Raw genomic sequence first — 26,753 nt, 5'->3', positions numbered from 1 at the left:
ATATTTTCTCACGAAGTTCATCAAACCTATTCAATTTCTAATTATATTTTAGTAACACCATCTAAGCCTGGAGCGCCTGAGCCTAAGGATTGGACTGCCAATAAAATTGAACTGGTTTGGCAAGAACCCGTTAGTGATGGAGGCTCTCCAGTAACTGGATACATCATCGAGATGAAAGATAAATACAGTCCATTGTGGGAAAAAGCTTTTGAAACAAATGATCCTAAGCCTACAGCAACAATTAATGGTTTAGTTGAAGGAAACGAGTATCAATTCAGAGTTATGGCCGTAAATAAAGCAGGTCCGTCAGAAGCATCCGATGCAAGTAAATCGTTTATTGCCAAACCACGTTTCCTTGCACCAAAAATTGATCGTCGTAATTTACGTGACGTAACCATATCTGCGGGTATACCACTCAAATTTGACGCAGTGGTTACTGGTGAGCCGGCGCCCAAGGTGGATTGGCGTTTCAACAACGGTTCTCTCCAATCAAGCGATATAGTCACTATTGAAAGTCCAGATTACTTCACAAAACTTGTCGTCAGACCGACAGCACGGGGCGATTCCGGTGAATATGTAGTAACAGCCACGAACAGCTCTGGCAAAGACAGTGTTTTAATAAATGTTGTAATAAGAGATAAACCGAGCCCACCAAAAGGCCCATTACAAATATCTGATGTAAACAAAGAAGGTTGTCATCTGAAATGGAAGCGTCCAGTTGATGATGGCGGTACACCCATTGAATATTTCCAGATTGACAAACTTGATCCAGAGACCTGTTGCTGGATACCTGTTTGTCGATCAAACGAGCCACAAGTAGAAGTCAGTGGATTAAAGCCAGGAGGGGAATACAAATTCCGTGTTTCAGCTGTAAATGCTGAAGGTGAATCAGCGCCTTTGGTTGGAGATGAGTCTATTATAGCCAAAAATCCCTTTGATGAACCAGGTAAGCCGGAAAATCTACACGCAGCTGATTGGAATAAAGATCACATTGATTTAGCCTGGACTCCACCATTAAGTGACGGTGGATCTCCGATTACAGGCTATATCGTTGAAAAGAAGGATAAATACGGGCAGTGGGAAAAGGCCCTTGATGTGCCGGCTGATCAATGTAAAGCAACAGTTATTGACTTAATTGAAGGCCAAGCGTACGAATTTCGCGTATCCGCAGTTAACGCAGGTGGGATAGGAGAACCATCTGATGTCACACCGCCAATAATTGCTAAGCCCAGAAACAAGGCGCCTCTTATTGATCGTACAGATCTTATCGAAGTACGCATTAAAGCTGGTCAACCATTCTCATTCGATGTAAAAGTTTCTGGAGAACCAGCTCCAAAAACTAAATGGTTGTTTAAAAAACGAGAAATAATTTCAAAGGATAATGTTAAAGTAACACACATTGACTATAATACTAAACTCAAAGTTTCCAATGCAACACGTGCAGACTCCGGCACGTACACCGTGCATGCAGAAAATGCAAATGGAGAAGATTCTGCTGATGTTAAGGTTATCGTAATTGACAAGCCATATCCTCCTAACGGTCCACTAAAAGTTGATAATGTTCATGCTAAAGGCTGTACCCTCAACTGGAGTCCACCTGATGATAATGGAGGTCAACCAATTGATTCTTATGTTATTGAAAAACTTGACGAAATCAGTGGTCGTTGGGTACCTGCAGGGGAAACCGATGGACCAGAAACTAAGTTCAATGTGCAGGGTTTGACACCGGGCCATAAATATAAGTTCCGTGTCAGGGCCAGAAACCGACAAGGAGTTTCTGACCCCCTTACAACACCACACGCTATCGAAGCGAAGAATCCTTTCGATGAGCCATCGAACCCGGGTACACCATTTATTAAAGACTTCGATAAAGACTTTGTCGATTTAGAGTGGACAAGACCAGAAAAGGATGGTGGCTCACCAATAACAGGTTATGTGATTGAAAAACGAGATAAATATTCACCTGATTGGGAAGAATGCGCTGAAGTGATAGATGATGTTTGTATAGGTCACGTGCCAAATTTGACTGAGGGTATAAAATATGAATTCCGTATTCGAGCTATTAACAAAGCAGGAAAAGGTGAGCCCAGTGAGCCAACTGCGCCACACCTCGCCCGCAGTAAGAATTTACCTCCGAAAATTGATCGAAACTATATGTTGGACATCAAAGTTCGTGCTGGGCAAACGTTTGAGTTTAATGTGCCAGTGATTGGTGAACCAGTGCCAAGCAAGGAATGGTTTCACGAAGGTAACATGATTATCAATACTGATCGAGTGAAGATTACCAATGAAGACTATCGCACTAAGATTCGTGTAATTGATGCAAAGCGTGTCGATACAGGCGTATACACATTAAACGCACATAACATGAATGGCAGAGACCGAGCCACAGTTAAAGTAACCGTATTGGATGTTCCATCACAACCAGAAGGTCCATTGCGGCCGCAAGATGTAACAAAGAGTTCTTTAACGCTAAGATGGCGACCACCTAAGGACGATGGCGGTTCCGAAATAACTCACTATGTTTGCGAAAAAATGGATATTGGAGCAATGCGATGGATACCAGTGGGTGAAAGTACAGATTTGCAAATTCGAGCTGATAATTTGATTGAAGGCCATGATTATAATTTCCGTGTACGTGCTGTAAATAAACAAGGTGAGTCCTTGCCACTGGCGACCACACAGCCAATTCTCGCTAAAGATCCGTTCTCACGGCCTGATAAGCCAGGACAACCACAGCCAGTGGACTGGGGTAAAAACTTCGTCGAACTTAAATGGTCTGCTCCAAAACGTGATGGTGGATCAGCGGTAATGTCATATATTGTTGAAAAACGCCCTAAATTCGGACAATGGGAAAAGGCAGCCGACGTACTCTCTGGTGAAACAACAGCGTTAATACAAGACTTAACCGAAAGTGGTGAATACGAGTTCCGAGTATATGCAGTAAACAAAGCGGGTCTCAGTGATCCCTCTGATCCATCACCACTAGTCACATGTAAACCTCGATTCTTGGCTCCATATTTCGACAAATTTCTTTTGGGAGATATAACTGTACATGCAGGAAAACGCTTAGGCTGGTCATTACCAATCGAAGCTTCGCCAAGGCCAACCGTGAAATGGTCATTTAATGGCGTTGAAATACAGTCAAACTCTCGTGCTGATATGAACCTCTTCCAAAATGAATTGACATTTGAAATACCCTCAGCTCTACGTACTGACGAAGGGCGTTATACTTTGTTATTGAAAAATGAGCATGGGTTCTTTGAAGCCTCTGCCCATGCCATGGTTTTAGATCGCCCCAGCCCACCTATTGCTCCTCTAACTGCCACAAATATTACAAAGGAAGGATGTCACCTTTCTTGGGGAGTTCCTAAAGATGATGGAGGATCACCAATTTTACATTATGTTATCGAGAAAATGGATCTTACACGTGGAACTTGGTCAGATGCTGGTATGAGTACTCACCCAGTACATGACGTGGCACGATTAGTGCACCGAAAAGAGTATTTATTCCGTGTAAGAGCAGTGAATGCTATTGGTGAGTCAGAACCTTTAGAATTGCCATCGAGCATTATTGCCAAGAATGAATTCGATGAACCGGATGCACCAGGTCAACCACAAGTCACAGACTGGGATCGTGATCATGTGGATCTACAATGGACACCACCGAATTCAGATGGTGGTGCACCACTCGCTGAATATATAATTCAAAAGAAAGAAAAGGGTAGTCCATATTGGGTCAACACACAACATGTTCCACCAAATCAGACCAAAGTCACTGTACCTGGATTGGTTGAAGGACAAGAATATGAATTCCGAGTAATTGCTGTTAATAAGGCTGGACAATCTGAACCATCAGAACCATCCGATCTTGTGATGGCAAAGGCTCGTTATCTTGCACCTAAGATTATAACTCCCCTTCAAGATATTAGAATAAAAGCAGGTCTTATATTCCATATAAATATTGACTTTACTGGCGAACCTGTACCGGAAGTTATTTGGAACCACAATAATATTCCTTTAACATCCAATGAGCGATCAACCATTACATCTATTGGGCACCACACTGTTGTGCATATCGTTAATTGCCAACGTAGTAACTCAGGTACATATCATCTTTTAATACGGAATGATTCGGGTATTGACGAAGGAAGTTTCCAACTGGTAGTTTTGGATCGACCAGGCCCACCCATTGGTCCAATGGAATATGAGGAGGTTACAGCTAATTCCGTAACTGTTTCATGGAAACCGCCTACTGATAATGGTGGTTCTGAAGTATCAGCATATGTCATTGAAAAGCGAGACCTTACTCATGGCGGAGGATGGGTACCCGCTGTGACCTATGTCAATGCAAAATATAATCATGCTGTTGTACCTCGCCTACTTGAAGGTACTAAATATGAGTTCCGTGTTATGGCTGAAAACTTGCAAGGGCGTTCAGATCCACTAAGAAGTGAGGAACCTGTTATTGCCAAAAACCAATACACAGTACCTGGAATGACCAGCAAGCCAGAGCTTACTGACAGCGACAAAACTCATATCACATTGAAATGGAAACCGCCAATTAGCAATGGTGGTTCGCCGGTTTTAGGTTATGATATTGAACGTCGCGATGTGTTAACTGGGCGTTGGGTTCGCATCAATGCTGGGCCTGTACCTAGCACCGAATATACTGACGAACGTGTAAGCCCAGATCATCAGTATCAATACCGTGTATCCGCTGTGAATGCCGCAGGTAGCGGAAAACCATCGGAACCATCAAATACGTTCAGCGCACGCCCAATGCGGGAGAAACCCAAATTGCATCTGGATGGCCTTGTAGGTCGAAAGATTAAAGTCAGAGCTGGTGAACCAATCAATCTTAACATACCAATATCAGGAGCACCGACACCAAAAATTGAGTGGAAGCGCGGTAACCTCAGAATTCCCGAAACGAACAAAATTTCGTGTAATTCTAACTCTGAACATACAATATTCCGAATTGATGATTCAGTTAGGGAGGATGCTGGTATATACACAGTAACTGCTTCGAATGAATTCGGTAAGGATTCTGCAGATATTGAAATCATAGTCGTCGACAAACCAAGCCCACCACAAGGACCTCTCAGTTACATAGAAATCGCTCCTGACCATATAAGGCTTGAATGGAATCTACCAAAAGATAACGGTGGCAGTGATATCACTGGTTATATTATTGAATTCAGTGAATTCGGAGTGGATAATTGGCGTCCAGTTGCTGGTTATTGTCCAAAGACCAACTACATCGTTAAAAATCTCGTTGAAGGCAAAAAGTATGTGTTCCGCGTCATGGCTGAAAACATATATGGTGTTTCCGAGCCGTTAGAAGGTAAACCGGTCGTAACGAAATCTCCTTTCGATCCTCCGGATGCACCCAGCCAACCGCAAGTTACAGCTTATTCTCCAAGTTCTGCAAGTTTGGAATGGCATCCACCAGAGTCTTGTGGCGGTAAGCCAATCACTGGTTATATTGTTGAACGACGAGAACGTGGTGGCGAATGGATTAAGTGCAACAATTATCCCACACCAAATACGAACTACACTGTACAGGACTTGCGAGAAGGAAACCGCTATGAGTTCCGCGTAACTGCTGTAAATGAAGCTGGTCCTGGGAAACCATCGAAACCGTCTGAACCAGTGAGTGCGCAACTTCAACGCTACAAACCTGAAGTTCCAGAACCACCAAAACCCGATCGTATAACTAAGAATGGGGTTACTCTTTCATGGAGGCCTCCGAGGTTTGATGGTAAGTCGAAAATAAAAGGATACTATTTGGAAATACGTCCAAAAGACTCAAAGAAGTGGATGCCGGTTAATGAACTTCCAATAACTGACACAGTTTATCATGTACCTAATCTAGAAGAAAGCAAAGAATATTCATTCCGCGTATTTGCCGAAAACGATGTGGGATGTTCCGATCCATCGAAACCTTCACAGCCAGTTATTATTGAAGAGCAACCGAACAAGCCCCGTATGGATCTTGGTGGTGTTCGAGATATTGTTTGTCGTGCTGGAGACGACTTTTGTATACACGTGCCATATATCGGTTTCCCTAAGCCTAACGCGCATTGGTATTCGAATGATCTACATATAGAAGATGATGGACGCCGTATATTCCAACATTTGACCGATGATGCTGCTTCATTTGTGGTCAAAAACTCGAAACGTACTGATTCGGGTCAATATAGGCTGCAATTGAAAAACCCCTCTGGATTTGATACAGCCACAATAAATGTAAAAGTATTAGATCGTCCGAAACCGCCCATAAATCTTTATGCAGATGAATTCGCCGGTGATGCGTTAACCTTATATTGGGCCTCACCTAAAGATGATGGCGGTTCTCCCATTACAAATTACGTTATTGAAAGAAAAGAGAAATCGTCCAACACATGGACGAAAGTAAACAGCTATTGTACTGTACCATTTCTTCGTATACGCAACATGACTCTCGGTAGGGACTACGACTTCCGAGTTTATGCAGAGAATAAATATGGTTACTCTGAACCGGCTACAACATCTGAGCCCATTCAAGCTCGTCATCCATTCGATGTGCCAAACGCACCTGGCATTCCTCAAGGCATTGACTCAAGTGAAGATAGTATTACAATTACTTGGGTTAAACCAAGGCATGATGGCGGTTCACCAATTACCGGATATGCTATTGAAAAACGTTTAATAAACGAAGAGAAATGGACTAAAGCTATACACACTCATTGTCCAGATTTGATTTGTAGAATACCGAATCTAATTGAAAATGGTGAATATGAATTCAGAGTCGCGGCTGTTAATGCAGCTGGAAAATCACCTTATAGTGCTTCTAGTGATCCCATCTATTGTCAGCGCCCACCACATCCGCCAAAGATTACATCAGACCTATCTATAAGGGACATGACAGTTATTGCCGGAGAAGAGTTCCGCATAACAGTGCCATACACCGCAAACCCTCGCGCTATACCTACATGGACCATAAATGGCCAAGAAATGATACAAGATGACCGTATTAGGTTTGATACGAATGACTATAATTCTATTTACTACAATAAATCTGCTAAACGGGTTGAAACTGGATGTTATACTGTTATTTTGACTAATAATAAAGGCTCTGATACTGCTTCTTGTCACGTCACAGTGGTTGATAGGCCTAGTCCTCCCCAAGGACCTTTATCAGTTTTCGATATTACTCCAGACACTTGTACATTGTCCTGGAAAACGCCATTAGATGACGGTGGATCGCCAATAACCAACTATGTGATCGAAAAACTAGATAACAGCGGTACCTGGACAAAAATCAGCAGCTTTATACGTAATACCCATTATGATGTCATGGGGCTAGAACCTAATCGCAAATACCACTTCCGTGTACGTGCGGAAAATCAATATGGGCTATCAGATCCACTCGAGCTAACTGATCCAGTTGTCGCTAAATACCAATTCACAGTGCCAGATGCACCTGGACAACCAAAAGTTATAGATTGGGATTCCGGCAACGTAACACTTATGTGGGCCCGCCCTTCTAGTGATGGAGGTTCGCGAATCCAAGGCTATCAAATTGAATATCGTGACATTGTAAATGACTCATCGTGGAATACTTACGAATACTTAATCAAAGATACCAAATATCAGCTATATAATCTTACAAACGGATGTGAATATGAATTCCGTATAAAGGCCAAGAATGCTGCTGGTTTCAGTAAACCGTCACCACCGTCAACCAAATTCAAGTTGAAGGGCAAATTTACAGTGCCGTCATCACCGGGCACACCTCAAGTTACGAAGGTTGGCAAAAGCTATGTTGACCTTAAATGGGAAAAACCAACGAGCGATGGCGGCTCGCGTATCACTGGATATATTATTGAACGTCGTGATGTTGGCGGAGCAGTTTGGGTGAAATGCAATGATTACAATGTCATGGATACTGAATATACTGTACTTAGTTTGATCGAAATGGGAGACTATGAATTCCGTATTTTCGCAGTGAATGCCGCAGGCCGATCCGATCCAAGCTCTTGCACTATGCCAATAAAGGTATGTGAAGTGATTGGGGGTGAAAAACCGGAATGGGTGGCACGTTTACAAGATCGTAGTGCACCATGTGGTAAGGATTTCACTTTGGAATGTAAGGCCACGGGTAAGCCATTACCAAACGCTAGGTGGCTACGTAATGGAAAGGAAATACAAATGGGCGGCGGACGATTTGTCAGTGATAGTAAAGATGGTGTGTTCCGTCTACATATTGCCAATGTGCAATCTGGCGATGATGGTGACTACACCTGCGAAGCATTCAATTCCCTTGGATTTGTACACACAACTGGACACTTGAAGATCGGTTCACCTCCAGTCATCACTCGCTGTCCTAATGAACTATTTATGGCAGAAGGTGACAACACAAAAATTAAGATTTATTATACTGGTGATCAACCAATGAAAGTTACTGTCACTAGAAACAATGAGGTACTTTCTGAAAAAGATGAGCAACATTTCAAATCCACTGTATTTGATGATTACGTGGCAATATTCATTAGAAACATTGTGAAAAATGATTCTGGGCTTTACCAAATTAAGTTTGAAAATGAATCTGGTTCTGCAACAGGACAATTTGATGCTCGTATTACTGGACTACCATCGGCGCCTACAGGCCCAATGGGTGTATCTCATATCAATAAGCATTCTTGCATGCTAGCTTGGCGCCCTCCTACGTATGACGGCGGTCTGCGCATAACACATTATGTTGTGGAACGAAAAGATGTTACTTCACCTCATTGGATTACAGTATCCAGCTTCTGCAAAGATTTATCCTTTAATGTTCAAGGTCTTATTGAAAACCAGGAATATATATTCCGAGTAATGGCAGTTAATGACAATGGCATGGGACCGCCATTAGAAGGCTTGAATCCAATTCGGGCAAAGGCGCCAATAGATCCACCATCCCCCCCTGGCAAACCCTCCGTTACTGAAATTGGCGGCGACTTTGTCCATTTGGAATGGGAAAAGCCAGAATCTGATGGTGGCGCTCATATTCAAGGTTATTGGATTGACAAGCGCGAAGTTGGTAGTAGCACATGGCAACGTGTCAACGTTACCATATGTCTTACCAACCAAATAAACTGTTCGAATCTAATTGAAGGCAGACAATACGAATTCCGTATTTATGCACAAAATGAAGCTGGATTATCGAAAGAATCTATAAATTCCACAGCAGTCAAAGTAATTGATCCACAAGCCGCTACGCCACCAATTATTGTTAAACCTCTGGGTGATGCCACATGCATACAATATCACAATGCACAATTTACATGCACAATTACTGGCTTACCACGTCCAATTATTTCATGGTACAAAGGAGCTCGAGAAATCACCAATGGTGCGCGCTACCACATGTATGCTGAAGGTGATAACTATTTTTTGAATATCAACGATGTCTTTGGTGAAGACGCAGATGAATACGTCTGTCGAGCTGTTAATAAGGCGGGCGCTAAGTCAACACGAGCCGCACTGGCAATATTAAGTAAGTCCTTTTTAAATAGTGATTTAACATATCTTTTTATTTTCGATTGTATATATATCAAACGCTGAAGCTTCATAAAGTATTTACTTAAATTTGATTTTGCTCGTTTTGTTGGCTGACAAGAATCCCGAATCAGGGGGCCGATGAACGTTAAATATGTGAAAACTAGCTCCATTCCAAATGTACCGCTTTTGATTCAGAAAACACATTTAATTCTTGTTAAAAAATGTATTGTAACTTAAAGACAGTGATAATGGCAATATTAGGAAGCAACAATTTATTTAGACAGAAACTGAATAAATAATATTTGACATGTTGTTTGCCGGAGTGGCAGCACCCTCAAGAAACTCTTAGCGTTTTCTTATGGTATTATTGTAACCGTTGCCCAGCTGATTTACTATCCGTGTTCGTCAAAATAATTGAGCGAAAACATTAATTGTTAGTTTAAAATGGAAATAAATCATTAAATTTTGATATATTCAGTATATATTTTGTGGAAGAATTGAACTTCTCTTGTTCTTTTCTCATATGAAATATACAATATTTTTGTAATGCTGCTATATTATGAGATGAAATTTTTTCGTGAAAAGAAAACACTATTGGGGTCCGACCATAAATTAGAATACCACTTCTTGAATCTGGAAAAGAATTTTGACAGTAATTATATAAGTTTGATTACTCAAGATTTAATGGATATAAATTAGTATTATGAATCTGAAACAAAAATGGAAGAAATCACCAACTTGAATTAAAACTAAGAACCATAAAATAATACCTTAATTTTGATTTGTATTTTTTAACTCATAATGATTGCCATCTCTGATGTACTTACATTTCAATTATTATAATATAATCAGTTTTTCAACATTGCCATTTCAAAACAAAATTATTTACATACATACATTATTTACAAACATACAGAGATTTACAGGTTGGTTGAAAAATATTTAAAGTAACACCATTATCCAGTTGAGGAATCAAAATGTGTACCCTTTTTCGATATGTGTACTAATTTCGATATGTCAATTCACTCTGAATTTTTTACAATGGAAAAAACCGAGTACCGATCGATAAGATTATGTACTTTGGCAAAATTATCAACAACAGAAACTCATATGGTAATGGTGAAAGTGTTAAATGAATCCGCTCCTTCATTTCAAGATGTTATCGAAGGGTTTTCGAGTTTAATCGTGGTTGTACACGGGCGGAAAAGTCTCGGGCCTAACACGTAGATGGCATTAGTTTTATTACATTCACCTATTTTTCAGTTAGTGCCAAACCTTAAAATTTCATGAAATAAAATTTTATTCATTAGTTCGTGAGTTATTGTGCTAAGAGTGTTATTTTAAGAACAATGAATCAAAAAGAATTTCGTGTTTTAATATTACACTGCATCTTGATAGGAAAAAATACCGTTCAGGCAAAGCAATGGCTTGGAAAGTATTATGTGGACTCCGCTCTGTCAATAAAACGATGGATTGCTGACAGACACCGATGATGCACAACGCTGTATACGCACCACATCATTTGTTAACACCAGAAAAAATTAACACAATTTGAAGTTGCGTGAGTTAGCTGACATCATAAAGATATCAAATGCGTGAGCATTTGACTATGAAAAAGCTCTGTTCAAAGAGGGTGCCGCGTTTGCTCACTTTCAAGACAACGCACCGTGTCAAAGGCCAATCAAAACAATGGCAAAACTACATGAATTGAACTTCGAATGGATGTGAAAGCAATCCACCGTATTCGCCAGATTTCGCGACCATTGTCTACTGTCTGTTCGCAGACCTAAAAAAATGCTCGCCGGTAAGAAATTTTACTCGTATGAAGAGTTTTCGCTGTAACGGAGAGACAAAAGAGAGATATTATCGTTCTACAATAGTGGTATTGAAATGTTAGAGCGGCACTGGAATGATTACGTTGTTCTTTATAGAAATTACGTTGATGAATAAAGCTAATTTTGAACATAAAAGCGTGTTTTCTTCGTTACACCCAACCTTTACATTACACCGAAAAGTGAAGTGGGATAACTATGCGTTCCACTATTATAAATTTGAATAAACACATCGGCTGCTGGAGTCATTGCTTGTTATTATTATTACTGTTACCGTTATTACAAGTAGATTTAGTTAAAATGATATTAATATTGCTTTCCTTTTCTATTTCTCGATGTAGCTGCTCCCAAATTGAATGTTCCTCCACGCTTCCGTGACACTGCTTACTTCGATAAGGGTGAAAACGTTGTTATAAAAATACCATTCACCGGCTATAGAAAGCCTAGAATTACATGGATACGGGAAGGTGAAACTATTGAATCAGGTGGACATTATACCGTTGAAGTTAAGGAGCGCCATGCAATGCTAATCATTCGCGATGGCTCGAAACTAGACTCTGGGCCTTACGTTATAACTGCTGAAAATGACCTTGGCTCCGACACAGCAACGATTAGAATCCAGATCAGCGATCGCCCTGATCCGCCACGATTCCCACTAATTGAGAATATTAGTACCGAATCATTATCGCTAAGTTGGAAAGCTCCGGTTTGGGATGGTGGGAGTGAAATAACAAGCTATCTGGTAGAAAAGCGCGAGCATCCAATGTCGTCATGGATTCGTGTTGGTAATACCCGTCTCACAGCCATGGCTGTTACTAGTTTAACTCCAGGAAAAGAATACGAATTTCGTATATATGCCGATAATGTGTATGGCCGTTCAAATCCATCAGAAATTAGCACACTTATTAAAACAAGAGATATTATGAAGAAAAAGCCTGCTGAAAGGAGATGGGAGATCGACGAGCAGGGCAGAAAAGTTCGGGGCAAGGCTGATGGACTAATTAAAGACTATGATTCGTATGTTTTTGACATATATTCTAAATTTGTTCCGCAACCCGTTGAAATTTCACATGACAGCGTTTATGATAAATATGACATTTTGGAAGAAATTGGTGCTGGCGCGTTCGGAGTTGTACATCGGTGTCGCGAACGCAGCACCGGAAACATATTTGCTGCAAAATTCATTCCTGTATCACACACAATTGAAAAGGATCTGATAAGACGTGAAATTGACGTGATGAACCAATTACATCACCAAAAGTTAATTAATCTTCATGATGCATTTGAAGACGATGATGAGATGGTACTTATATTAGAATTGTGAGTATTTCAAAATTGTATGTATATTACTTTATGAACATAATATCTGTTGAAGCTCTCAAGTGTTATCAAACAATAAGGGAGATATTATTCATGCCGTCATACATACTGAAAGATTTAGGATAGAAAATGTATTTTAAAAGCCTCATCAATAGACAAAGGTTTCTACATAAAACCCTAAACAGTCACATTCAATTAAGAAAACTAGCACAAGTTTTTTAGAATCCGAAAAGTTATTAAAAAGCTAATTCATACCAAATTTGAACTTCTTATATATTTTTATAGTATCTTATTTGTTATCCTTAAACTTTCGGCAAAATTGTTATCTGCTTTTTATTGTTCGTATATGTATGTAAGTGTGTCATATATTTATCATTGAATGTTTCCAAATTATTTTTCAGCTTATCTGGTGGAGAATTATTCGAGCGCATAACCACTGAGGGCTACTATATGACTGAAGCAGAAGTAATTAATTATATGCGCCAGATCTGTGAAGGAGTTCGACATATGCACGAAAAGAATATTATTCATCTAGACATAAAGCCAGAGAATATCATGTGCCAAACTCGTACCAGTACGAATGTCAAGCTTATTGACTTTGGTTTAGCCACCCGTTTGGATCCAAATGAAGTAGTTAAAATAACAACTGGCACAGCCGAATTCGCCGCACCTGAGATTGTAAATCGTGAACCGGTTGGCTTCTATACAGATATGTGGGCCACTGGTGTTCTTGCATATGTACTGTTAGTATTTTTGGTTAGTTTTTTATTTCAAAACAGAAACATTAAATTTTTATTTTTATATTTTAGTTTGAGTGGGTTGTCACCTTTCGCTGGCGATAATGATATTCAAACCCTGAAAAATGTCAAAGCCTGCGAGTGGGACTTTGATGAAGCCGCCTTCTGTCATATATCGGATGAAGCTAGAGATTTTATTAGGAAGCTACTTATCGCCAATAAGGAAAAACGTATGACGGCACATGAATGTCTTTTGCATCCTTGGCTTACAGGTGATCATAGCGATCGCTCACAAAAAATTGCACGCGATCGATACCTTGCATACCGAGATAAGCTTCGGATGAAATATGAAGATTTCAACAAGTACTTGCTCCCTATGGGACGCTTATCTGAATATTCCTCATTGAGCAAATTGCTTATGGAAAAATATAAAGTTCATGAAACTTCATTTGATCGTCGACAAGCCGCACCACGTTTCGTCATACGACCATCGTCACAATTTTGCTATGAAGGTCAAAGTGTAAAGTTCTACTGCCGCTGTATAGCTGGTGCTACTCCAACCTTAACATGGTCTCACAATAATGTAGAATTGCGACAAAGCGTCAAATTTATGAAACGTTATGCCGGGGATGATTACTACTTCATTATTAATCGTGTCAAGCTCGATGACAGAGGCGAATATATAATTCGGGCAGAAAACCACTATGGGTCTCGTGAGGAGGTTGTTTTCTTGAACGTGCACCCGCTACCGAAAGAACAGCCACGTTATCGTAGTGAAACGACACCAGTGCGCCGACGTGATCCTCTACCCTATACATTCTGGCAGGAGGAATCTGAATCGGCACCCAGCTATACATTCCTCTTACGGCCACGTGTCATGCAAGCTCGAGACACATGTAAGCTTCTATGTTGTCTCAGTGGTAAGCCCGTACCAACTGTAAAATGGTATAAAGATGGTCGAGAACTAAGCAAATATGAATATTCAATGTCAACATCGGACGGAGTTGTAACAATGGAAATAGTTGATTGCAAACCCTCAGACTCTGGTAAATACACTTGTAAGGCGACCAACTGTCACGGTACCGACGAAACTGAATGTGTAGTAATTGTGGAAGGTGAGTATTAATTGGTTTTAGAAATATGCGGGCAAACCAAATGCAATGTAATACCTAATATCAATAATTAAATACAAATTGCTGAGAGAAGAAGAGAGAGAGAGAATATTATGAGGAAATTATTTCAATAAAAAAAATTTGAAATCTGAAATGAACCGACGCGCAATTGCTTTATTTATTTACCTATTTATTTTTTTATTATTTATTTTTTATTATTTACTTACGGGTTTTTTGAATTAAGACCCTATTACAATAAATGAGCGATATGTAGCTGATTATTATAATTTTCTTTAGAAAAATAAAATAACAATACCACAAGTCTCATATAAATAAATAGATCAAATACGTTGAATAGAAAACTGTCCCAAACTGGATATTCCATTTTAATTCAGAATAAGGCATTAACAAAGGAAATTGAGTCTTTCAAAAGTGACGCCTAGAAGTCAGTGGTGAATAATTCCTAGACAGTAGCTATTTTTTGTCATCTTTGACATTTGTCAAGTAGAGAGATGTACAATTTTAACCATGGATATTTACACGATAGAACAACGTATTAAAATTATTGAAACTTGTTATGAAAATGGTCAATCTTTAAGAACAAAATATCGGAAAATTTTCAATTTCTTTGGTGGAAATGATCGCCCGAATGAGTCGGCAGTTCAAAGGTTGGTGAAAAATCTTCAACTGGCTTTGTAGAGGATAGAAAAAGGACTGCTAGACCAAAAACTAAGCGTTCTATTGACAATATTGCTGCTGTAGCGCAAGGTGTTGCTGAACAACCTAAAACATTGATATCTCGACGTTCTCAACAATTATACCAGTATAAGTGTTTATAAGGGCCATTTAAATGATGGAATTTTTCACATATAATTATAAGAGCAGTACTTCGAGTAAAAGTAGAATAGTAAGTAATAGTTTTTATGTTTTATTTTAAAACAAAAGCTAGGCGTATCTTTTGGAATACCCTTTATAAGTGCAATCGTCACTTACCGCTGATAATTCTTACAATTCCTGCCACTTCTCCGAAAATATAAACCAGAAGAGCTTGGTATTATTGTTACCGATCAATTTTAAGCAAAATCGGACCACTTTGCTAGCATATTAATTCTTATTTTTGCCATGAACAAAGTTCTCTTAAAAGTAATTTGTCGTATACTTAGCTCGGCCATAAGTTCTGTTAAAAGCTAAGTCCGTTATAGATCTTTTTAATGCTTTTTTTTCTTTAATCATGAAAATATTAAAAAAATTAAGTTTTCAATCGAAATGGTCAACATTTGCTTTTACCCTAGCCTTCAAACGATTGGGCCGTTCCGCTATTGCAACACGCACGGTTTCCATGGATATTGTACGTCGCTGCTCGAACCAAAGATAATGTGATACTGTAGACCAATGGATTCAGATCTGGACTTCCAGACGACGAATCTTCTGTGGCTATGAACCCAAGAATATTGGTTTTAGCCACTGTTTTCTAGCCTTTTCCTTATGGGTTGGAGCGGAATCTTGCTGGGAGATCCAACGTTCTCCACTGAAGAGAGTACCGCTCAACTGCTTCACCACGCCTTCTAAGACATCCTCTTGGTACACTTTTGCCTCGGTCTTAAGCCCTTTTTCGCAGAATTGAAGAGATATAACGCCCTTACAAGACACTCACCATCAATCCATTAGAAAGTCCGAATGGTGGCCACGCTGAACCCTTGAAACAAGCTTTTTCGCGTCTTTATAAATATTAGCATAGATTTTGTCGTTTTTTTATTAAAAACTTCTTCAACAATGAACATTTTCTCATTTGTGAAAAGAATATTTTCATAGCCGATAACCACGGGCCACTCTGTCGAGACTAATTTTCTTCTAGGGCGTTGTCAAAAGATGACGAGATGAGCGACGGAAGGCTTTTATGTGTAGATCATATCTAATTAGTCTTGACATGGATCTGATCGGTACATTCATTTCCCCGGATATGATTTTCTACTTTCTAAGGGCACTTCTGCGAATTTTTTCTCGAATGGCTTTTATGGCTGCACTGGCTCGAGCCACGCGAGGACCACCACATCTTTTTCTTTTTGTCACTTCAGACGCTTGGGAAAAACGATTGATCGTGCGGTAAACAAACTTTCTGGAAATATTAAGTTTTTTCAGGAATTCGTAAATCTCACTTAGACCTTTACCACACTTTGTAATGCAATCACTGCAATGTGATTTTCCTTAGCTCCTCACTCCATTGTTAACAAACGAAATTTGCTATGAAACTGAGTAAAATTTACGAGTAGACAATACATACGAAGAAAAGCAAAAATATAGAAACTTTTTCTGCGAATTTCTTCTCGCCGTATGCATTATAAAATTTGTCACAGAATTTATGGTAAGACTAAGTAGAGACGTAATACGTATCGTTATTCCATTTTGGTATAGATTCCAACCTCTTAACATAAGTATATTTAGGGAACTGAAGCCTGTACGAATATTTATTTGAAGTACTGTACCACTCATGTGCCACTCATTGCACATATGTACTTGAAATAACACAATTTTATATGACATTTATTTACATATATATAAGTATGGCAATTATTTATAATATAAATGCATTAATACAATATTTTTACTTAAAATATTAAAATTTGTTTCCTCAAAAATATTAAATGGCATTTTTTCATAGGAGAATGGGTAACACCTGAGCAAGCTGAACTTGCTCACAATTTTCTATATTCTGGAGGTAAAATATTGAATTCTTAACTCATATAAAATATGTTTCGTTTCAATACACGTTTGTTGAATATTTTAATTTTTATGTTTAGTCCTCTATGGTTCTTATAGTTAATATAATATATTGCATAGAAACTGGTTATCCTGTTTTGTTTAAACATTCTAAATACATACTAAAAGAACATACCGAATCAGTTAATACACTTACAAAGCTCAGAAATCCGGCTACCCTTTTCAAAGACTTTTAAATCATTTAAATTCTTCGAAAATAAGATAACTCAGAATTTCATACCAAAGTTATATATTCCTGTATTATTATTTCCCGAGATTAAGTATTAAATGTCTCAATTCCTCGCAAAGCACATGCAACTGTATGCACAAATCCATTTAATCTTTAATCAAACCGCTATATACCTATTTTCTTTCTTAAATGTTTTCCAATACAAAAATTGAATAGTTAATCATAGTTTTTGATAATATTCACATAAATGAATTTTTTAATTGATTTACCACAATTTTCCGTTTACCCTTTCCTAAAATCTCAAGAAATTGTGAAATTGGAAATTAATTAAGAATGTATCAGTAATTTAGTTATATAGTAAATAATTTTCTCAGAACTGCATGCCAATCAATCAGTTATAAACCCAACTGAATATAATATTATAATATACATATATGTTTTAACAATAATCCTAAAACTTGAATACAAATTTAATTTATGATGTTCGTTGATGATAGCAGAATTTGATCAATGTTTGGTATAATATCTTTATTTAATATCTTCCATTTTTTACTTTAATAGATCGTAAGTATATCGAACACCCGTTGAAACTTGCACCGCCACCAATCAATACTGTACGTCGATTCACGTCCAGCTCCTCTTCAAATCAGTACAACAGTTCATGGTCAACAGCGCAACAAAACTCAAGTCAGGTATAATGTTAATTTAAAACTAGATTTTATTTATACATACTATACTTGCCATAATTACTAATAACACTAGTCTACAAGGAAAAGTATCCGAAATAATTTAAACTAATATCTGCTTCTCTGTCCATGCAAAATTCGGATTGATAACTAAAATTAATTTATTAGTTTGAGTTTTCGAGATATCCTAACCTAAAAGTGCAAAAAACCCCATTTTTGCCCATATTTGAGGTTATGTAGCCTTGCAGATGTTTTCTTTCACCAAAATTAAAGGATGGCATCTTTAAATACAATCCTTCTTTTTTCAAATGGCGTTTTGTTTGCTCAAATATCATTTTTTTTCGCAGAGATATCGCATTTTGAAATTTTCATGTTTCGAAATTTTCCTACACCTGAAAATCGATTAAGATAACATAGACATGATATAGTCGCTTACTAATTTTCTTGGGTTTGAGGGCCTGAAATATATGGATTAATAGTATGTAAATTTGGAGTTTGTGGGAAAGCCTGCTTGCGGTTATGTGGGTTAGCCTGCTCGCGGTATGATAGGGGTGGTTTCTAGGGGTTAGGGCTAACCCAAAGGTTAGATAGTGTAGGGGTGTGGTGAGTCAGCCACTTATGGTGTGAGACAAAATTTTAAGAAAAATAAGACTCAATTCAAGAAAATTAGTAATCGACTATATCATGTCTATGTTATCTTAATCGATTTTCAGGTGTAGGAAAATTTCGAAACATGAAAATTTCAAAATGCGATATCTCTGCGAAAAAAAATGATATTTGAGCAAACAAAACGCCATTTGAAAAAAGAAGGATTGTATTTAAAGATGCCATGCTTTAATTTTGGTGAAAGAAAACATCTGCAAGGCTACATAACCTCAAATATGGGCAAAAATGGGGTTTTATGCACTTTTAGGTTAGGATATCTCGAAAACTCAAACTAATAGAGCAATTCTGAGGCCAGATTTGGATTCAGCGCATCATAAACCTTCGGAAATATATAGTCTGGTTTCTGGGTCTGAATGTTGGTTAAATTTTGTCGGCCTGTGTAATTCGTATCCCTACTATTTCTTTGCATATACGTCCCGTCGCAAAATTGAAACCACACCACTATTTTTATATAAAATTATAGTTCATACTACAACAAAAACCATATAAGGGATAGTTTTAAACTTTATGCAACATAACTCAAAATGCAATCATTACTTTCAAGTTTTTCACCATAGTTTTTAGAATTTTTCTGGGTATGCGGTTTTTTAGCATAACAAAGGTCAAGTTTCAATTGAATTTAAAATACCGTTGATTTTTGAAAAAAAAAGATTCGGTGACACCTTTCCTCTCATATAAAGTACATGCTTGCTTGCTTGAACTTTTTATAAAGAAGAAAAAGCCTAGCACTGTCAACAAAACCTATTATTCTGAAGTTGATGTCTATCTACTTACTGGGTTACTGTTTACATTTCTGGCAATGGGCACCTCTAGTATTGTCATGCGCCATCTAATGTTTCCTTTGGAAAGTTTTACATATTTTACCATAAAGTCGTTTTAAAATCAATCTTGGTAAAAAAATGGAATTAAACCCTGAACATTTTCGTTCGATTACTTTAACAATTTAAAAAAACATTATTTTGGCATTAAAAAACAATATTTCATCGATGAGATGGAGTCGTTACACGGCAAGCAAGCACTATTTTAGATTCGTACAAAAACAGGTACAATGCATTTTCTCCTGATCGCTGTCCATTCACCATTGAATTCCGTGAAGGCCGTCCAAAACCAAACTTTGGTAAAAACAGTTGGATCGCATACAATTAAAAAAAGCTCTGGAAACACGACTGGACTAAGGGCAAGGAAAATTGTTTCCAACGAATGCAAAAGAGTATTGTTCGTCATGGAGAATATTTTGGAAAACAACAGTAGAATGTCATTATTTAATCAAAAGGACCAACATCTCCAGTCTATGATTTATTTATAAGTTCATTCTCTATTAAAGTAAAAATATTAGCAATTAGCAACATATTAAATAAACACAGTATTTTTAAAAATAGACGGACATAAATAAATGCATTTTCCTTATTACTCATACCCTTAAATTTCGTAAATTTCAGACTAACATTCAAAATTTAAGCCACAACACTACCAGTGTCAATAACAGTAGCAATAAAAAGAAGTATAACAGCAATAGTTTGCACACGCCGGGTAGTCCGTCAAGATCTCGAAGTGCTACCAAGGAATTAATATGTAAGCCTTTTTAATATGATTCATGAAATATTGAGCATTTTGTGTTAAAATTCAATAAACAATTGTTCTTAGTGCCTCCAGACGATGCGCTGATGTGTAAACCTGAGTTTACGAAGACGCTTCAGGATGTCTCTATTAACGACGGTGACAAGTTAATCTTAACATGTAATGTTAAGGGAGATCCGGAACCACAGATAACATGGTCGAAGAACGGCAAACTTATATCATCCTCAGATATAATGAATTTAAAATACAAAAATGGTGTTGCAACCCTAACTATTCATGAAGTTTTTCCAGAAGATGAGGGTATATTCACCTGCACTGCTACTAATTCCATAAGCGCCGTGGAAACTAAATGCAAATTGACGGTTAAACGTGAGTATTACCAGATATTAAGCTCAATTATTTCTTATTGTGCATTTGCACGTTAAAGTTTTATCTTTCAATTTGTGTACGCTTAAGGCTTTTCAAAGTCACTTGATCACTGTACGCCCATTTTTATGTACGTTTCAATCGTTTCTTTCTCATGCTAACCGGCATCAGTTGGACACACCAAGTGAAGCCAAGTTCTTCTCTACCTGATTTTTCCAACACAGAGGAGGTCTTCGTCTTCCTCTGCTACCACCAGCTAGTACCGCATCGAATTCTTCAGGTCCGAAGAGTTGTTATTCATTCGGACGACATGACTCAGCTAACGCAGCTGCTGGATCTTTATTCGCTGCACTATATCTATGTCGTTGTAAAGCTCATACAGCTCATTCATCCATCAACTGCGATATTCGCCGTCACCAACGTGCAAAGGTCCAAAAATCATCCGCAAATTTTTCTCTCAAACGCTCCAACTGACGCCTTATCGGACATTGTCATCGTCCAAGGTTCTGCACCATACGTTAGGACGGGCATAATGAGAGTCTTGTAGAGTGTTAGTTTTGTCCGTCGAGAGAGGACTTTACTACTCAATTAAACGAAGTCTCTCACAACCTCGAAATCAAAACTGTGAACAGTGAAGTGGATGCCGATATGCGAGTGCACCAAGTGTTTGTTTGATGACACGAGATATTTCCTTTAGTTCTCGTTCACCACCAGGCCAATTTGTCTTTGCTTCTTTATCCAGTTTGGAAACGGCAGAACTAACAACGCGGTTGATAAGGCCGATAATAGTAATATTATATCATCGACATACGACAAGAAATTGTACGCTTTAATAAAAAATTGTGCCTGAGCAATTAAGTTCTACGCCTCGAACGTTGTTTTTCAGAATCAAGTTAAGGAAGTCCCACGACAACGAGTCACCCTGTAAAAACCTTGTTTTTGTTCGGAGAGGTCCTTCCCAATTCTGAAGGCGCTGCTGGTTTTAAACAGCGTAATTTTGCACAGCCGTATTAGTTTTGCGGGGATCCCGAATTCAGACAACGCGGCATATAGGCAACTCCATTTCGTGCCGTCAATTCAGCTTTGAAGTCGACAAAAAGATGATGTGTGTCCATTCTCCTTTGAGTGGCCTTTTCCAAGACTTGGCGTATTGTGCCTTTAACACAATACGATCGCTAAAACCGTATAGTCGATATTTAGAAGACTAATCTCGCTGGACTTGGCACAGACTACTGGATCACCCTTCTTATGGATTGAGCAAAGCACATTTAGATTCCATTCGACAGGCATGCTTTGCATAGGAGCTGATGCGTGCACCTTACCACCTCCTAATCGCCATGTTTGAATAGCTCAGCCGGTAGTCCGTCGGCTTCCGTCGGCTTCCGCGGCTTTGTTGTTTTTTAGCTGCGTTATCGCTTTTCTCACCTCTTCATGGGGTTGCAGAACGGCAGTTCCGTCGTCAACGATTTCGGTATTGGAATGTTCACATTCTCTCTGACATGCGGAATTGTCACTGTTTAACAAGGTCGAGAAGTATTCCCTCCATAATTGAAGCACACTCTGGATGTCAGTCACCAGATCACCGTCTTTGGTCTTACAGGAAAACACCCTGGTATTGAAATCTTCTGTAAGTCACTGAGCTTTCTGGTAAAGTTTTCCGGCGTTGTTGCTATTGCCCAACATCTCAAGCTCCTTGCACTAACGTATTTCTAACTGTCGTCTCTTCATTTTCATAATACATACATCGCTTCTCTTTTTTTAACTTCCGCCGGGACTTTTACGTGGCGGGTCGCATACCCAGCACACAAGCGGCTATGCTAGGTTCATTCGCCTTCTCATTGATTAGCTCACTTTCGAACGGGTGTTTGGAATCCACCCAGAGGATACTTGGACTAAGCCGGGAAGTTGTGAACTGCTTAGACCGTATATAGAAGAGTCGTCCTGACCTCTCCCAAGTGAATGGCAATCAGGCCCACTTCCGTGTACTTCTACATATGCAACCATCCTCCGGGTCAGATTAAAGAGGTCTTATTGATTCTTCTTCTTTTCGTAATCGAATGTAAGCGATTATACAATTTAAAAGTAATACTTTTTTTTTCTTATTATCATTTATAAAAAAAAACGTTATGTACCAAACTCATTTCTAAAATATTTGAATCTAAGTCTTAATAAAGCAGACTATTTAAGTAGATTGCGCATGCGGAAGAAATATGATACCGCGATTCCTGTAGATCGCAATATATATAGCTATCTTGGCTTTCTACGATGTGGCCCTTATTAAGGCATATTGCGGACCAGACGGTAAGAAATTTATCGAATGCGTAAAGATTAACATCTTAAGTTAACGTGCCCATGCAATCTCTTGACAACACCAATGATAAATTCCGAGGCCTATGTGAAGTCAGTGTCTATCAGCCAAGCTAGCCTTACTTATAGATTCTAAGATCGCATTAGCTAGCTAGGTTTCTCCCTTCCGCGACTGTTGAATATCGCAACATTGATCATCACATGTCTATCAGAATAAATATTTATCTTCTTTAACTATATAAATGTTTACATTAATTCCTTTAAAAAACTTTTTGGGCATCACATTACTCTTTTTCTTTTCTGTTCTTGTTATATTTCCTATAGCTCTGGATAAAAATGCCTGTAAACGACAGACGAATAGCTCAAAACCTCCGAAAATTGTTAGTCACTTGGAATCACGATTTGTTAAAGACGGTGAAATGGTAACTCTTGCATGCCGTATCATAGGCGCTGAACACTTTGACGTAGTTTGGCTGCACAACAACAAGGAGATCAAACCAAGCAAAGACTTCCAGTATACCAACGAAGCTAATATTTATAAGTTACAAATCGCTGAGATATTCCCAGAAGATGGTGGCACTTATACTTGTGAGGCCTTTAACGATGTTGGTGAATCCTTCAGTACTTGCTCTATAAACGTAGTTGTACCTGGTGAAGAGCCGAAACAGCCCATATTTATACAATTCCCAAACTCAGTAACCATTCAAGCAGGGGAAAGCTGCCAATTTTCCTGTGAAACGCAAGAAGAACCATTGCAACTTACATGGTTAAAAGATGGAAAGCCAATTAATACCAGCAGTACAAAATATACCTTCACCAAAGACGGAAATAGCTACACATTTGTTATAGTCAAGTGTTCGATGGATGACGTGGGCCAATATCAAGCAAAAGCCATTGGCAAAAAGAGTGAGACATTGAGTGCTTTCTCCATAAATGTCGACTGAATAAACAATAGAATATATACATGTAGCATAAGTCATTATGCTAATAGAAATAGGAAACAAAAACGAAATCTAAAATATAAACCGAAAAGTTAGTTCAAATAAGTATTTTTTTAATAGAGACTCTCGCTAGGCATAGGTAACTGAACAGTTACATAAATCGCTCTCTTTCTCTTTATATCGAAACCATTTAAACAATAGTATTGATATTTTTAATTTTCGTTGCTTATGCCTAAAGCATATAAAAATTATGCATTTTGTCGTATATGAATTTATATAATTACGCATACGAAAATATATCTTGGTGATAACGTGAACTAGCACTGCTCCGAACAAAAAAATTTTGTGTCCCTGACTAAAAAAAAAATCAAAACGATTAACGATGTTAAAAAACATATTTTACACTGTCTTATTCGAAAAAAAAATTTATGAAAATATTTTGTATTTGGTATCCTCGAAACGAAGCAATAATAATACTGTAACTGCATGAAGTTACATCCATCGGGACTCTAAATTAGAAAATAAAATTATAATATGTATAATACTTATGTGAACTGACTTGGTTAATGTACATACATACGTGCGTAACGTTTACTTACATAAATTATTTTAATGTTTGTACAGAACCAATTACGTTTTCACTCCCGAATGTGTTTATAAATTTGGCGCATGCCAAAATATTTCATATAACACTTAGATTGTAAACATAATTTATTTAAGGTACGCTCTAAGTATGCTCTAATTTATTTGTATGTAATAAATGGAGAAAAAAGCAAAAGCATCTTGTTTTAATATCGTAATTCATTCCGAAATAGATACATACATACATATTGTTACGTTAAAATCTCTCACAATAATTCCTCCGAGGTCGATCAGTGGATTGTTAAATAAAAGTCACAAAGTAATGACAACACAACTTGCTCCATTTAATTCCAACTCTTTACTTTACGTGTACACGCTCACCTCAAGACTGAAAATACTATTCGCATGCACATCTGCTTATAAACATGTACCGATTCAAAAAACCGATTTTTTGTTTTTTTGATAATTCGAAAGTATAGCATCTTAAGAATGTACTGTGAAATTTTCATTCGGAAGTTCCCAATATTATAGCTTCTACAGCCTGTACGCTCCTGTACTCGTACCTCAAACTTTAAACTTATTTATATCGAAACGACTTTTTTTTGCCTGGTGCTTCCAAAAATTAACAATTCAACCGAATCGTCTGAAATTTTAATATATTGTTCACAACATCAAACATCAACAAAGAAATATTATTTCAATTATTTCGTATTTTTTATTAAAAAACTAAAAAAAAAACGATTTTTAGAGTGTCAAATCCAAAACTGCGCTATTTTGTTAATTTTCTTTTTTTTCTAGTACGGGACGTAGCTACATTCATACTTATTAATAATTTTTTTGGTTTTTGTGTTTCAGATAAATTTCTTTAAATGGACAACACCGTCCAGGTCCAGTTTTTCGGGAGGGCCAACTTCAGCGCCATTTTTTAAATTATTAAAACTAAAAATAAACAATTTTTTTTCATTCTTGCATGTAAAAGAAGTTATTAAAAAGCCTAACAATTTAAATATCGTTTTTCATTTTTTTGTTGTAAAAAAGTTCCTGAAAACACCCTAAATTTTCGAGCTCTAGACGACCGGGACCCCTTAATTACGATAGTTATTATATTATTATTATAGTTATTTCTAGATCTGGCAGCTCGCATCATCTGGTGAGTTCTGTCTCGCGATCTGCTGTCGGCATCAAGGCGAATTCATGTTTTTGTTTTGGTATCTCATTCGCTCGCTATTGTTGCCAGTCGGTTCGCGAAGTTCCTCGATTCGCTTATGTTTCGATTCGCCAATATGTTTGAAACACAGGGTGGCGCGAACACCCTCTTTGGGTAATTGACCGATCTCCTCCTCCTATTTGTGGTGTGCGTCTTGATGTTGTTCCACAAATGGAGGGACCTACAGTTTCAAGCCGACTCCAAACGGCAGATATTTTTATGAGGAGTTTCTTCATGGCAGAAATACACTTGGAGGTTTGCCATTGCTGCTGAGGGGCGACCGCTATTAGAAAAATGTGTTTTCTTAATTTTGGTGTTCCACCGAGATTCGAACCTACGTTCTGTCTGTGAATTCCGAATGGTAGTCACGCACTAACCCATTCGCCTACGGCGGCCGCCAAGCACTTATCTTATAATATTAACAATGAAGCTAGAAACAATCTAATTTTATCTTCTTCTTCTGCTAAGTTCTTTTTCTTAATTAGAAAGGCGAATTCATACAAGTAGTATAAGTACAATAGTTCAATAGCCAAATTTGCACACATGCATTTTGTTTTTGCAATTTATTGTTTTGAGTGTCCAAGTCGGCTGATTACTTTTCACGAATTTCAATCCGAATGTAAACAAAATATAAAACAATCAATGGAAAAAGAAAAAATCAAATAAGTTATTCTAGTAAGATCATCTTATATGAATTTGCATTGGTGTACAGCTACACCCAATAAGAAAAGTCTTCCATTTAATTTTTCCAACAATATGCCTGCTTTCTCCCACGCAACAATTTCTGTAATCACTGTCTTGTGAATTTCTACATTCTAATGCAAGGCGAGAAGCACTAGGTAGCAAATGCAAATAAAATAAATGTATGTCCTGCTAATGGGATTAACCTACATTTCCATATCTAAACTGTTCACATGCTGGCGTATGCCGATGGTATTGATTTC

The 26,753-nt window shown here is 38.0% G+C and overlaps 1 protein-coding gene across 29 annotated transcripts in view; it reads left to right on the top strand.

Moving 5' to 3' along the window:
* Positions 1 to 24,798, top strand: part of LOC128870443 (twitchin) — a 243,403-nt gene extending 218,605 nt beyond the window's left edge. For 26 of the 29 annotated variants that reach the window (XM_054113098.1, XM_054113102.1, XM_054113093.1 and 23 more), the window contains 9 exons: positions 53 to 9,523; positions 11,702 to 12,680; positions 13,082 to 13,423; positions 13,490 to 14,532; positions 17,189 to 17,245; positions 18,038 to 18,168; positions 20,268 to 20,400; positions 20,473 to 20,775; positions 23,404 to 24,798. In XM_054113098.1, the coding sequence (XP_053969073.1) occupies positions 53 to 9,523; positions 11,702 to 12,680; positions 13,082 to 13,423; positions 13,490 to 14,532; positions 17,189 to 17,245; positions 18,038 to 18,168; positions 20,268 to 20,400; positions 20,473 to 20,775; positions 23,404 to 24,023 (13,079 nt within the window). In that variant the 3' untranslated portion in view covers positions 24,024 to 24,798. The remainder of the gene's footprint in view (positions 1 to 52; positions 9,524 to 11,701; positions 12,681 to 13,081; positions 13,424 to 13,489; positions 14,533 to 17,188; positions 17,246 to 18,037; positions 18,169 to 20,267; positions 20,401 to 20,472; positions 20,776 to 23,403) is intronic. The other 3 variants (XM_054113106.1, XM_054113097.1, XM_054113083.1) reach the window with 1 other exon arrangement.
* The last annotated feature ends 1,955 nt before the right edge of the window (positions 24,799 to 26,753 follow it).

This window comes from Anastrepha ludens, chromosome X (assembly GCF_028408465.1).
Source record: "Anastrepha ludens isolate Willacy chromosome X, idAnaLude1.1, whole genome shotgun sequence".
NCBI lineage: Eukaryota > Metazoa > Arthropoda > Insecta > Diptera > Tephritidae > Anastrepha > Anastrepha ludens.
The sequence above is the reverse complement of the archived record's forward strand: the minus strand, read 5'-3'. Positions and strand labels throughout refer to the sequence as shown.